A 14,926-nucleotide genomic window follows, 5' to 3' on the forward strand; every position below is an offset into this window, starting at 1 on the left:
TAGAGTTCTGGTTCCCCATGCCCTACACGTAGAGCCACAAGGAAAGAGATCGGCTATCAGTTACAGAAGTACAAAGGTCTAAAGGGTGGTCAGAAGGGATTTATAGGGAGGGTGCAGAGGGGGCATATGTTCTCAGCTGTCACAAAGGAACAGTCTCCACCCCCGGCTTTGACGTTAGAGTGTCTGCTTTGCCAAAGGCTTTTGTCTGGGTTGGCAGGCTTGCTCTTATCTCACACCAGTTTACCCAGTCTCCATCAAGAAATAGTCTTAAAACAAAGATGACTCACCCCAGTCTCAGAGCCCACCTGGGGACTCCACACTTGTTTTTCTGGATGGGCCTGTCTCTTTTGAGACATTCGCCCTTTCTTCCCCGATCTTCCATTTAGGAATCCAGTGTGTGATGGAGAGTGGGGGGGGGGTGGTGGTGGTCAAGGATCCTTCCTTGCTTTCTCCCAGCTCTCATCCCTCAGGAGGCCATGACGCTGTGGAGATGGGGAGCCCCTGCGTCCCCTGTGTGGGGCGAAAAGGAGGTCTGAGATGGTGCTGGGGGTGGGTCGGCTTCAGGCCTGGGGCCGCGGGCGCTCATATGCAATGAGTCCTACGCTCTGGCCACCACCGGAAGCAGCTGTGGCGGGTTGGGTTCTTCCTCTGCGGCCCTTTGAGGTGCACGTGCTTCCCATTCTAGCTGAGATGGTTTTGTTGGCCCTCACGACCTATTGTTTGCTCTTCTTCCTTTCTCCCTTCCTGTGTATAGTCAGTCATTAGTGTGGGTGGATAATATCTTCAGCCCACCAAATAAAAACTTTATTAGTTTTTAAAGGTAGCATATAAAATAGTCACTGTGGCATTTTTACGTGTACTTTTTTTTGTCCTCACTGTAGCTCCTCCCCCACCCCTCCCCCATTCTCGTCTCTCCCCTGCTGACCCCTCCCCCCCAATCCGGTAGCCCCCTCCTGCTGCTTCTCATGTCGAGTGTATTATATCCTTTCTTCCCCCCTCCCCCAGCTCTCCTTTCCCTTTCGTGATCCTCTTTCTGGTTTCTTAACCTGCAGACACAAGCACACACGTATGCACACATGTACAAGTTCAAATCCAGGATTAGTGGATGGGCCTGAGCAAACTGTAACAAAGAAATCCCATCTGTAAAAAGTCTGCTCTTTGCTGGTGGATCAAGCAACCGAAGGAGGCCGATGTAAGCCGTTTGGGTCTCCTTTATATTTCCACTGTACCCGAGTTCCCTAGATGTATCTCACTAAGTTCCCTGTAAGTGAGACTTAATTCTCCTTTGCTTACTTTTCCTCACGGCGGCCCATCCCCCCATTGCCTCACCCTGGAGGAAGCTGGGGCTCTGGGAACATCGTGTCCCCACACAACTGCTCCCCCTCTCCTTCCACAGCCCTGAATAGATAGATGCCTAAGGGGAAGACTCCGTCTAGCTGCAGCCTGCCATAAAGGAAATAATCTTCTCCACACCCCAGGGCTAGTGTACTTCACCCGCCCTCCCTAGGGAAGAGAAACGTTGGTATGGGGGGGGGGTCACTCATGTGACAAGCTTTCTGACAGGGTCCCAGACCACCCGGGGAGAATTGAGTCATTTCTAAAGTCACCTGGGTGAGCCTTGTTCCTGGTGTTACCCACTTTCCAAAGGTTTCAGCAGCTTAGCACTTCCAGTCTCCTTGATGCTCGAGCATATGTTAGGTGCCATTGGGGGGAAAAAAAAGACCGAAACCAGAAAGGTGAACTAATTTTGCTGGATTTTTCCTTTGGATTTTTACCTTTCTTAGCTATGAATCATGTGATTTCTCCTCTAGTCCAGATACTAAGCTGAGTACTGTGCTCGTATAATATCACTAAAGCCCCTCTCTCCTTGTACAAGTCAGCACCCTCCCTTTAGAGACAGCAGACTTAACTGTGCCAACAAATGAATCCCCGTGATGGGCGAGCAAGCAGCCTGCCCTATAGCACAGACAGGGCCTAGTAAGTTATCACCTGTATACACACTTAAACTCAGTTTGTATACACTGTTCAAGGCTAAGTTCCCCCAAAACCATTATTATAGAACTTCCCACTTGAATCTGATGAAGCATAGGCACCCGGTATATAGCAAATACATTAGGAAATGGTAGCTCATTGCAGACATTTGAGTGGCATGTTGACAGCATCTAAAAGGATTTTCTCTCATCTCTCACCTCGGAGAATGCCCTTTAAACCTGTTTGAATACAGGACCTGCCTGCTGCCTTGCCTTGGGCCTCAGGTGTCAAAGCTGATAAGGTAGCAGCGTCCCCTCGGGGCTTCATAGGAGGCTCACGAGTGTACACTTTAAGGCATGTGCCATGAGGGACCTAGCTCTTCTGACACTGCCCTTGCTCATGCGCTGTTACCACGGTTATGAGTGCAGAGAATAAAAGATGGGCAGTAACAGACAGGGTGTTTCAGGCCTCTTCTCCTGCTGACACGTCTGGATGTACTTTTAATTTGCCAGTGTAGACTTGATATCCAGTCCTTCAAAGGACTGAGGAAAGTACCCTGAAGCCAGATAAAATGTACGGCTCCTTCGTAATTTGAGAATACAGGAGAGAGCAAGCAAGCAAACACAACCCCAGTCTTGTTAAAGGCCCCTTTAAAATTGATCCTGACACATGAAAACAGTCCCGGGCCTGGGGAAGGAGAGAGAAAAAATTTAGATCAGAACCTTCTAAACCCCAAGTAGTAGTGCTCAAAACCAACCAAGCCAGACCAACCAACCAACTTAGCATATCCACCGTGGCAGACCAAAATGGAAATCTCATTTCCTCCAGCAATGGGCCCCACTTTGTATGACTTGGGACAATGGAAACAGGAGCCAGAAGTCCTGGTTTATTTTGAGAATGCTGTAAAATAGCTGTTCCCCATTAGATGATTGTGTTTCTCAGCGCTGGGGAAGTTCTGGGTCTACATCTGCGTTCTGACCTCCCGATTCACTGTTGTATACCCTTAGCCCCCAGGGATTACAGTCTTCCTGGCTGTTACCATATATATATATATATATATATATATATATATATATATATATATATATGGTTCTTATTCCAGTCTGATCCTCCCTCATCCCTAAAATAATCAGCATAAATGGAATGAAGCAGATGGCCCAAGCCTTCCTGACATGCCGGCAGATCTGTATCACTCACTCAGTATTTTTAGAATCAGGGGGACTGAAAATTAAGTCCTGAGATGTTTTTGGGGGGAAGGCTTACTATCTTTCCAGGGTGACAGGTGTTGAAATAGTACCATGTTTAAGATTCGATGGGATCTGTGTGTCAAGACACGGGACAGGCTGATTCTCTTGGGGGACCATAGTCCTTCAGCTTTGTCATACTTGTGGATGGCTTGCTAGATAGTAGATGGCCTATTTTAAGTACGTCAAGTTTTAACTGAATAATAGAGTTATCAGTATCCAGCCAGTGTGAATTAGGTGAGGGGTAGCTAAGAGATGTTTTATATATCTATATGGGTAGCTTTTTATAATAGGCAAGTTTGATTCCCGTATCATAAAGAATGTATTGTCTGTTGGGAAACTTCTTTTGTGGAAGCTTGTGATTATGTCATGAGAACAGTGTCTTGTGAGGAACTTTTCTGTTTGGGGATCTTGGAGTTGGAGGAATCTGCCTCACTCTTGTAAGTCACAGCCATGTGTGACCTTCTTGGAGTGCACCCGTCTCTGAAGGCCCAGGGGAAAGGGCATGGACGAAGTCCATGACAGTTGGCATTTGGAATCTAGGGAAGAAGTAACTGGAGAATGGGACTAACTGTAGTGTCAAAGGACAACTTTAAAAATGAAGGAAATACTGTTTTTCTGTTGTGCTCGCGATGTGTTGGTATGTGGCCACTCAAGGTTTCTACGCTGGTCCCTCCCCACAATGAGTTGGTACACATCGGGAGGCAACATGTATCACTGATCCACTGCATGTATAGCTCAGTGGTTAGGATAGAAACCATTAGCTGTACTGTGACACGTGGTTCTTATTCTATAATACTATATACTTTGTGATCCCCCCCCCCGCCAGGTTGCAATCAGAAATGTAAAGATTATAAGTCATTTTTGTTTCAATTGATTGTCCCCCCCAAACAGGCCATTTACACATATTATATGACTATATCAACCAAGAAGTTAGAATGCAGGGCAGAGCTAGAGTATGAACTGGGGGACCTCATCCCTCCCGCAATGTTAATAAAATAGTGGCTCTAAATCCCTCTTGTGTTTCAACAAGACACCTGAGTGTTAATCAGTAGCACAGCCAAGTGCAAAGAAAGCCCAGGTTTCCCTTCATCTCTCGACAGGGACTCTAAGAGTCTGCCTATCCCACCCCCTACACTAGTTGCCGGTGGCTGGGGAAGTCGAACTGAAGATAATTGCAGTTTCCCAGTAGTATGGATCCCTCCCTGCCCACTCCTCCAGCGTTGATGAGGCTCCCTGCTATTTTAGCTCCAGAGGGAGGGAGAGAGGGAAGGGACATATCATACTTTATAATCCAGGCGTGCTTTAGTCTTTTCAAAACAGACCTGCAAAGAACATCAGGTGATTTCAACTGAATGAATGTGTTCTAATGGCCTAGTACCACAGGTTTCCACACACAGTGGGATTTCTACAAAGAATCTCTCTAGTTAGGGCTGTTGGAGATGGCTAAAGGAAGCCTCCACCTTGGGCATGAGCTACAATATTAAGCAGGAATGAGGGGTGGGGGCAAAAGGGTAGAGCTAGGGCAGGAACCCGGTTAAAGTTTCTCTTAAGCAAGGTGTGGTGGCTTGCTCTAATTATAATAGCATTTGGGAGGCTAAGTCATAAAGATTGCCACAGGTTCAAGACAACATAGTGAGTTCCAGACCATCCTGTACTATGATGGGCTTGGATAATCAGAAATAAAGTCATAGACTAAGGGTATGTATGCCTGTCCCTAGAATCAAAGCCATCTTAAAACCTTGCTGCCACAATATTGGCTGAGAACACCAACATGTCCCTGCTCCAGAATAGCCCCGATTCTTTAGTCCTAAGCACAGAAGTTAGCTTGATAGGTCCCAAGCAGGTTGAACATACAACAGCAAACATATCAAGTATGACATTTTCCACCTGTACTTTCAGAGATGAACACTCGGAAATTTTCAGTTGTTGGATCAATAAGGTTTTTCAGATTTGGGACCCTCAACCTGTACTTGAAATGTCAAAAAGTTTTGGCGCATGGAAAGTTAGCATCCCCCCCTTCGTGAGAATGGCCCCGTGGGACAGTGGTCTACTGTATTGTTTACGATGCTACCATAGACACTTGAGGCAGCTCAACTTATGGCCAGAAAAGCCAGGCGCAGGGTTTCCGTGATGCTGACTGGGTGATAAGGGTCTGGATCAGGGGCAAGACGAGCTGGATTTGCCACCATTGACTAACCCACTGCCTAATGTGGAATGGATGGTTTTCCAGAGCGATGGCCCCAGCTCTCAGTGGGCTTGTTTTGCGTTTCTGTAGGCGTACTTTCTCTCTCCTCAGCACAACAGTACAGCTGCACTCTCTTCCCATACCTTTAGCTTAGTGATCTCACAAACAAATTCACCGAGATGTATACACATGATTTCTTCTCATCCCCTGAGAGTTTAAACGGGCGTTGTCAGCAACTTCTCTTGTGCTAACAGGGCACGAAGAGGAGAAGTTTATGGCTCCAATAGAGGGCCGCGATTGTGAACCAGTAGCACACACCATGGCACAAAGAGGGAGGCTTGGTTTTTGTTTTGGTTATTTTTCCCTCTGAGTCAGTCAACGGGGTCTCACACTGGGCTGAAACCATGAAGCTGATGACCTTGAGTCTGTGAAAGTAGCAGTCCTTATTAGGAGGGAGGATGCTTCACCAGCCATCAGGACACAGGGTCTCCAGAAAGACGGGTAGACTGCGGGAAGCAAGAAGGGCGGATGGAGAGCCTGGTCCATTTGAGCCATTGTAAAGAAACAAACTCATTGTGGGCCATTGGCTCCAAAGTGGTGGTGGCGGTGGCGGATACAGTTTTCCAATGGCGGGTGTGAGAAAACTGTTCCTCTTATCTCCACAGACCGCCATTCAGGACGCCGAGCTATTGTGATGAAAATCTCTTTCCTGCCCTGGATCTCTCCCCTCGCTCTCTGCTTGGCTGCAGTGCTGCCTGTCACCTTTTCTGGAGTCCAGCTGTAGTGACTCCCTACCCCCTTTTCTGCCTGTGTGTAAATGGCACAGCATTTGGTCAGCACATCTGAGAAAGAAGGTGTGAAAAGCAAAGGCCATGGCTCCATTCCGCTGTCAATCATGTGGCAAGTCCTTCCTCACCCTGGAGAAGTTCACCATCCACAATTATTCGCACTCCAGGGAGCGCCCATTCAAGTGCTCACAGGCTGAGTGTGGCAAAGCCTTCGTCTCTAAGTATAAATTGATGAGGTGAGAGGCTCTCTTCAGGCCTTTGAGGCTCTCACTTGAGGGAAGAGAAGGCAGGGTGTGGGTACATTTTAGCCTTTTAGGGACTCTTTAAAGCCTTATCTCCGGCGATTACCATGACACCTGGACAAGATGGGTTCCCTTGGGTATCCACACTTTGCACATGTACATTTTTTTCAGCCTTTTGGAGAACCCACCATATACCAAACTCGTGGCTTTCAGATGAGCCCTTTAAAAGAGAGTTGGCATATGGCATGCATTATTTCTCTAGTGTCAGTTAGGTTCTCTCTACTATGAGGTAAGTGGTACCCAAGGTGTCCCTTCTGCCCACATGGATTTTGGTAATACCACAGGAAAGACAAACTGTGTAATCAGACCACAGTCTGACCACACAGAATGCTGTCAATATACCTCTTTAGATGTTGCTTGTGTCTAGTTGTCTTCATGAAAATGATCTGTCAAGCTTCAGCTTGCTGACGACTCACACATAAATGCAGAGGTGACAGAATTAGCAACCTGGCTTCCAGCGAGCAGTAGCAGCATTAAATTATCATTCTGCCTTGGAGTACTCTGGAGGAAGGCACTTAGGAGAAGGGAAGATATAAATTATGCTCCTGACCTTAAGAACATCACTATTACTGATAATGTAATATAAGCTGATGTTTAAAATAAGACTGAAAAGGCTTCTGTATTTTAAAATTCAAATTTCTCTCGTTGCCATAGTAACTATATCGTGTGGCTACCATGTGCACTGATTTTGTGTCAAGGGTTCTGTTTAGCATCAAACTCATCTTGCATACATCTGGGCACCCTTACTCAAATACAGATGGTAGCTTTGGCATCACTGGGACCACCCTGGAGGGGAGGGCTCTATGGGAGACCTGAGGAGAAGAAAAGACAGTAGCTGTTCCTACCCCCTCCCCAACCCTCCCAGGCCAGAGTCTGTGTCTCTTAAGGAATTGGAAAGTGGTGAGATGGCAGGATGCTTAGGTTTGTCTTAAAAGGTGTCAGAGCAGCCTTCCATCCAGTTCCCAAACGCCATAACCTGTCTTAAAAGCAGAGAAGGAAGAAGATAGATAATGACTTGCTCAACTGGAAAGAGAAAGTGGGTCCCAGTACCATAAACAGCTAGCTACAAGGAAGACACAGCCCAGGGCTAGAGAAACTGATTTGGCAGAGCTGGCTGACCTCTAAGGGAGTCTCACTGTGTGTGAACACAATGAGAACTTTAAGTCTTGACATGGTCTACCTGCTGGGCAAAGGTAATGTGTTTGTGTTGACTACAGGGCATACCAAAACCGTTAGTTTAGGCATCATGGGATAAGAGGAGCCAAGGGAAGGAAGTCATTTCATCTTGCATAAGCAAGTAAGGTAAAGAACAAACATGAATGGGAAGATTGGAAGATTGGATGCTAGGCCGGGGAGAGAGTCAACACTCTAGTGATAGGAGTGAAGGACAAGAGCTGTGTTCAAAGCACATTGGGTCAATTTGGTATATTCATAAATTTCTGAAGTATCAAACACCCATTTAACCCCTTCCTGAAAAGTATAGTTCAAATTCATATATTTTAAAATCTGATTTTTTTTGGAGGTATAAAGTTGAATCTGGCTTTTAGTAATCCTTGCCTTTTTGCATGATAAAATGTGTGCATTTGGAAAATACAGCAAAGACATTTATAAGGTCACTAAGACCTTAAGAAAATAGCTAGTCTTGACAGTGTTGTACGCTTGCCTTCATTCATGAAATAACCCTGTTGTGAATTGTCCCCCACCCCACCCCCTTTTCTGATTCCAGACACATGGCCACACACTCCCCCCAGAAGACTCACCAGTGTGCCCATTGTGAGAAGACCTTCAACCGGAAGGACCACCTGAAGAATCATCTGCTGACCCACGACCCCAACAAGATCTCCTTTGTTTGCGAGCAGTGTGGCAAGAAGTACCACACCATGCTGGGCTACAAGAGGCACCTGGCCCTGCATTCGGCCAGCAGTGGAGACCTCACCTGCGGGGTCTGCGCTCTGGAGCTCGGGAGCACCGAGGTCCTGCTGGTCCACCTCAAGTCTCACGCGGAAGAAAAGTCCCACCATGCGACCAGGGAGAAGAAACACCAGTGCGACCACTGCGAGAGATGCTTCTACACCCGGAAGGATGTGCGTCGCCACCTGGTGGTCCACACAGGATGCAAGGACTTCCTGTGTCAGTTCTGCGCACAGCGATTTGGGCGCAAAGACCACCTCACTCGTCACACCAAGAAGACCCACTCTCAGGAGCTGATGCAAGAGAGTGTGCAGGCAGGAGAGTGTCTGAGCACCTTTCCTACCATTGCGCCGCCATTCCAGATGAAGGCTGCTGCCATGCCTCCTTTCCAGTTAGGGGTGCCCGCCCAGAATGGGCTTGCCGGTGGCTTGCCACCTGAGGTTCATGGTCTAGTGCTTGCTCCGCCAGAGCCGATCACTCAGCCTATGCCAATGCCAGAGCAGCTTGTTACTCTGCACCCTGGGGTAGTTCCAGCTTCTCCTCCCCAAACACTCCAGGATCTCAAGTTCAGTCCTGGTTCTACCTCATTTGTTCCACTTGCAGGCCTGCCAATTAAAGCAGATGGCAAAGGCTTCTGCAACGTGAGTTTCTTTGAGGAATTGCCTCTGCAAGAGCCTCAGGGGCCTCTCAAACTCAACCCATGTTTTGAGATGGCTCAGGAGAGCATTGGGAAAGTCACCTTTCCCAAAGAGCTGCTGGTAGATGCTGTGAATATAGCGATTCCTGCCTCTGTGGAGATTTCCTCCCTGTTGGGGTTTTGGCAGATCCCCCCACCTCCCCCCCAGAATGGTTTTGTGAATAACACCATCCCTATGGGGCCTGGGGAACCACTGTCCCATACCATAACTTGTCTGGCGCAGCAGCAGCCACCAACGCTGCCGCCTCCACCACCACCACCGCTGCCACCGCAGCCGCAGCTGCAGCCACAGCTGCAATCACACATGCAAACACAGATGCAACCACACATGCAACCACAGATGCAGCCTCAGACACAGGCACCACAGATGCAGCCAATGCTGCAGCCAATGCCGCAGCCAATGCCGCAGCCAATGCCGCAGCCAATGCCGCAGCCAATGCCGCAGCCAATGCCGCAGCCAATGCCACAGGCAATGCCTCAGGCAATGCCGCAGCCAGTGGTGCAGCCAATGCCACAGGCAATGCCACAGCCAATGCCACAGCCAGTGGTGCAGCCAATGCCACAGGCAATGCCACAGCCAATGCCACAGCCAATGCCGCAGCCAATGGTGCAGCCAATGCCTCAGCCAATGGTGCAGCCAATGCCACAGCCAATGGCACAGCCAATGCCTCAGCCAGTGGCTCAGCCAATGCCACAGCCAGTGGCTCAGCCAATGCCACAGCCAATGGCACAGCCAATGCCTCAGCCAGTGGCTCAGCCAATGCCACAGCCAATGGCGCAGCCAATGCCACAGCCAATGGCGCAGCCAATGCCACAGCCAATGGCGCAGCCAATGCCGCAGCCAATGCCGCCACAGGCAATGCCGCCGCCAATGCCACAGGCAATGCCACCGCCAATGGCACCGCCAATGGCACCGCCAATGGCACCGCCAATGGCGCCGCCAATGTCGCCGCCACTGTCGCCGCCACTGCAGCTGCAGCCAATGCCGCAGCCAGTGGTGCCACAGCCGCCACCAATGCCGCAGCCACCACAGCTGCAGCCAATCCCGCAGCCACCGCAGCTGCAGCCAATGCCGCTGCCGCAGCCAATGCCACAGCCGCTGCCACAGCCAATGCCACAGCCGCTGCCACAGCCGCAGCCACAAGAAGCCCAAATAGTGAGCGCTGTGAATCTGGGTCAGCTCCCGCTACCCCCTATCCCCCACGTTTTCACAACTGGCACCAACACTGCTATACTGCCCCATTTCCATCACGCTTTCAGATAAATTGATTTTTAAGAAGGCGTTTTTCTCGCGGGAGATGTTTTAAGCATCAGTTACAGTTTGGAACATCCATTACACTTTGAGGGGAAGCGTAGGACAGCAGGATGGGGCTTTAGCTTTACCCGCGATTGCTAGCTTGAGAAAAAGAATACCCTTAACTGCATGCATTGTGCCAATATATATCCTTAGTATTCATGCTTTGTACCAAATTTAGTGAGCGCGTGCGTACTCTGTAATCGAACTGCAAATATTATCATGTTATTATCATATTATTATCCTCATATTATATCCTCATTGTTGTGAAATCACAACAAAGATCCAAAACGACAGCTGCTATTTTGTAAATATCGTGTTGAATGTTGTTGGAATGATGTTAACTAAGTGTAGCACTGCCTAGGAAGTACATGATGGAAAGGCTTGGGTTTCTCCACCTTGGAAGATGTTTTAAAGAGAAGAGGGTAAATATCTGTATGGCATTTATAACTAGGCTGTGTGTGTGTGTGTGTTGTGTGTTTCTTTTCAGGGACTCTTAGGGTGGGGTGTAGTTTTAGTTACTCTTCTCGTAGCCTACTTTGTAGTTTGTAGAAGTTCTTTGTGAATCTATCAGTTTCCTCAATTTTAAAGTGAATGTGTAGTGTGGTTTTCAATATTTTTCATGTGATGTTGTTGAAATGTGAGTTGTGACTTCATTTATCTTAAAGACAAAACAGATTGTCAGTTATATCTGACTGGAAAAAAAAATCACTGTGTAGCCAGCCAATTTAAGTGATGAAATGATCAAGGCATCCATCGAAAGTGTTTTGCTGACTCTAATGCTCATTGTGTTTTCATCAGGAATTCAAGAAAATATACTGGAATTAAAAAAAAAATAAGTGTGTTAGATAAGAACCTTCTTTGCCTAGCTTAAAATCCATCTCAAGCTGCTGAGGTTCTAAAGTACTGTTTGTAATCACCAATAGAAAAATGTATCTGTAGTTGATTAGTTTAAGTCGTTAGTTTGTATCCCAAGAGGATTGCGTTTTGCAATGTAACTGTACTTGTAATCTCCCTCACTGATATCTTGTTAATCGATTTTGAAAGTGTAAAACCTTACCTTGGAAGACTGTACTTCGTCTTGAGACTGTCTTTCCCAACATATATATCCTACATACAATAAACGTTAAGCATCTAGCACTCCGGCTTGAGTTTTTTCATTTAGCGACACCGGCATCAACATGGGCTAGGCTACACTCCCATTGAAATAGAAAACCCTGCAGGCTTCTTCATGCCTCCTTTGGGTCATTAGTCATTGCCCCTTCAGAAACTCCTTTTCAGCATCAGCACCCATCAGAACTTTTGCCTCTTTTGAGTAAATTATGACTTAAGAAGTCTATAAGCTTTGGTCACATTCTCAGTACTGAGAATATATTTTATTTCTGATGTATCGCCACAAGAGTGATCTCTCCCATGTTACCCTGATTCCATTTTACAATAGTGTTTACACTTGATTTCTGGTACCTCTTAGAAATTCTCTTATTACTTATTGGGATTTCTTCAGAAAACATTATACCCCTAGATATGACCATGGTTTTCCTTCTTTTCTTTCTTCTCCCCTCTCCTTCCCCCACCCCCTCATTAGCTCTAATGGTCCATGGAAAAAGTCTTGTCAAGAAGTCCAAGGTGGGGCTGGGCTGAATCCAGGGATGGTAACTGGGAAAGCTTATATTGTGGGATCAGCCAGGAGACCAGGGTCTGTAAGCCACAGCTGACCCAGAGTGGACAATGAGTCAATGAGATAACCCTCACGGGATCGAATTCACTGCCCTGGGATATCTTAGTTCCCACAGTCCCCCCCTTCCTCTGGGTGGGAAGGCAGTCTCCCCAAACAATAGTTAACCTCAGCCAAGGTCTGGTCACAGACGCTTCCACAAATACCTTTACATAGTCTACTGCAGTCTTTGGTCATTTGCAAAAAATACTTGATTTTCCTGTACATGAAACAATGGCATTTGGTCCCCATGGCCCAGATCATTAGCATTTAAGCGTGCTGGACCGGCAGTGGGAGTAGCCCGGGATTCTTTTGCTAAAATGTTGACAGAGAACATAGCTTAATTTTCCTAATTCACGTCCTGGGTTAAGACTATGTTCTTGAACTAAATGCAAATGACCCTATAAAAGGATGTTTCCTGGCCCTTAAGACTCCAAAGAGAAGGAAGAATTGACTAATCTCTAACACAACTGTGTAAACAAAGGAATGATAAAAACGTGAATAGGAGGCTTCAGGGTTAAGCTGTGATAGAAGAATGTAGTACAGAGCCCTTCCTTAGAGCTGCGGTTCTCAACCTGTGGTGGGGATACACAGAGACCATTGGGAAAAAACCAGATATTTCCATTATGATGCATAACTGTCAAAATTACAGTTATGAAGTAGCAATGAAAATAATTTATGGTTGGGGGGTCACCACAACATGAGGAACTGTAGTAAAGGGGGTCACAGCATTAGGAAGGTCAAGAACCACCGCTTTAGAACCTTCTTTCACAGATAAAGAATCTTCAACATTTTTCCCCAACCCCAACAAATGCAGCCTGGAGCTGTACATGGTGGCATAGACCTTCATTCCCAGCAGTTGGGTGGCAGAGGCAACCAGATCTCAACAATACATACATAATGAGGATACATATATGGGAGCAGATAGTGTTCGGTGGACTGGCTTATCCCAGTCATATATATATATATATATATATATATATATATATATATATATATATGAACGTGTAAAGTAAGAAGCAGGGCGTGGTGGCTGGAGAGATGGTCCACTTGCTGTTCTTGGAAAGGAGGGCCTGGGTTTGGTTTCCAGCACTCACAGGATGCTCACAAAAGTCTGTAACTCCAGTTCCAGGAGTTGCATGCATATGGTACATATACATACTGTATACAATTTAAGCACACATTAAGTACATCTAAATAATTCATGGCATTAAAAACAAATAGGGATAATTAATAACCATAGTTTAATAAATACATATATCAAAACTGGACTATCATGGTTTTTTACATAGAATGAAGTGGGTTAAAACCCAATGTTATAGCAGGCAACTAGTTCTCCAATGACTAGTTGACAAAAAAGATATAAATATCAAAAAAACATTTTTTGTTCTTTAGTGCTGTAAGGACACTTCATGCAGATCTTTGGATCTTTAAACCAGACATTATGATTATAGGCTGATAAATTTAATAACTTTTGAAAAGTGTTAATGGAGTAAAGAAACTCAGAAGTAATAATATTCTGACAATGCTACAGAAGAACAGATAGTTCTGGCTTTCTGTGGCACGTGTTTCTGGGTGTCTGACCATCCAGGCCACAGAGGTACAGGAAGCCAGTCTGAGGACAGAAGAAAGACATGAGCATTACCGCGGTATCTACATGGAAAATGTTAGGTAACCAGGGCCTTCAGATTTTGAAGTCTCACGAAGAGTGGTCGGTTAGTCTCCGTGCAAGCCTTCATACCATGATAAACCTTGCCTCTTAAGGTACCTCACAGCACACACCCAGCAGAGCTATCAAGGTTGGAGATGTAGGAGTCCATGGATGTGAGCACGAGATACCTTCTTAAAAGGGGAAATATATTTGTAAAAAAAAAAAAAAAAAATATGGAAAAGTCAATAGCTTCCAGGTCAAAGGGAAGAAGTATTTCCTTTCCTATCCAGTCAAGATATAAAATGGCTCAGTAAAGCGCTTGCTTTACAATCATGAGGGTGCAATTTGAATCTTCAGAACCTGTGGTTTTTTTTTTTTTCCCTTTCCTTTAAGGCTGGGTATGGTGAAGGGTATTTATAATCCCAGTGCTAGAAAAACAGAGATGGGTATGTCTCTGGTATTCAATAGCCACCTAACTTAGTTACCTGTTGCATTCCAAAGGCCAGGGAGAAATAATACTTCAAAAGGAAGAGGCAGCTGGTACCCGAAGAATAAAAGCTGAGGGTGTCCTGGACTTCAAGAGAATACATTGCCAGTCTTGCTCTCTCGAGGTCCCTTCCCTCAGAAGTCCATTCACTGTGTCCTGCACACTATTCCATGACCAGCTACACTGGCATTCGTGTGGCTTTGTTCTTACCTGGCCTCTAGGAGTTAATCTTTTTCTGAAAATTCATTAGATCCTTGTCTGAATTTTCCTCCAGAAGCAGGATCCATAGCCAGTCCTTTGCAAACATAAACAGATTTGTTATTATGTCAAAATGGAACGTTCCCAAGCGGGGGGAGGGGGAGGGGGACAAAGAGCAAGTGTGAGGCCATCACACTGAGTTTCACACTCCCTATTGCTGCTTTCTTTTTGTAGCTACAGACACATATTCAGCCATTCTTGAATTTGGGACAAAGATAGACAGACAGATAAGTACAGACAACAGGGACTATCTCAGGTACTTCTTGTCACCAACTTACAGTCTGTGGTTCATCTGGGAATTGTAAACTGCGACCTCCAATGACCAACCATTTATATAACATGACTCAACATCCTTCCACAATACTGTCCCAGCTTACAAAATACCTCCCATTGTTTCTCGTCTTCACGATTCTTTGCCAGC

General features: G+C 46.3%; 1 protein-coding gene across 8 annotated transcripts in view; it reads left to right on the forward strand.

The window, feature by feature from the left end:
• Nucleotides 1-11,523, forward strand: part of Plagl1 (PLAG1 like zinc finger 1) — a 41,756-nt gene extending 30,233 nt beyond the window's left edge. For all 8 annotated transcript variants that reach the window (XM_051206158.1, XM_051206155.1, XM_051206161.1 and 5 more), the window contains 2 exons: nucleotides 6,069-6,427; nucleotides 8,220-11,523. In XM_051206158.1, the coding sequence (XP_051062115.1) occupies nucleotides 6,276-6,427; nucleotides 8,220-10,365 (2,298 nt within the window). In that variant the 5' untranslated portion in view covers nucleotides 6,069-6,275 and the 3' untranslated portion in view covers nucleotides 10,366-11,523. The remainder of the gene's footprint in view (nucleotides 1-6,068; nucleotides 6,428-8,219) is intronic.
• The last annotated feature ends 3,403 nt before the right edge of the window (nucleotides 11,524-14,926 follow it).

This window comes from Phodopus roborovskii, unplaced genomic scaffold (assembly GCF_943737965.1).
Source record: "Phodopus roborovskii unplaced genomic scaffold, PHOROB, whole genome shotgun sequence".
NCBI classification, from domain to species: domain Eukaryota; kingdom Metazoa; phylum Chordata; class Mammalia; order Rodentia; family Cricetidae; genus Phodopus; species Phodopus roborovskii.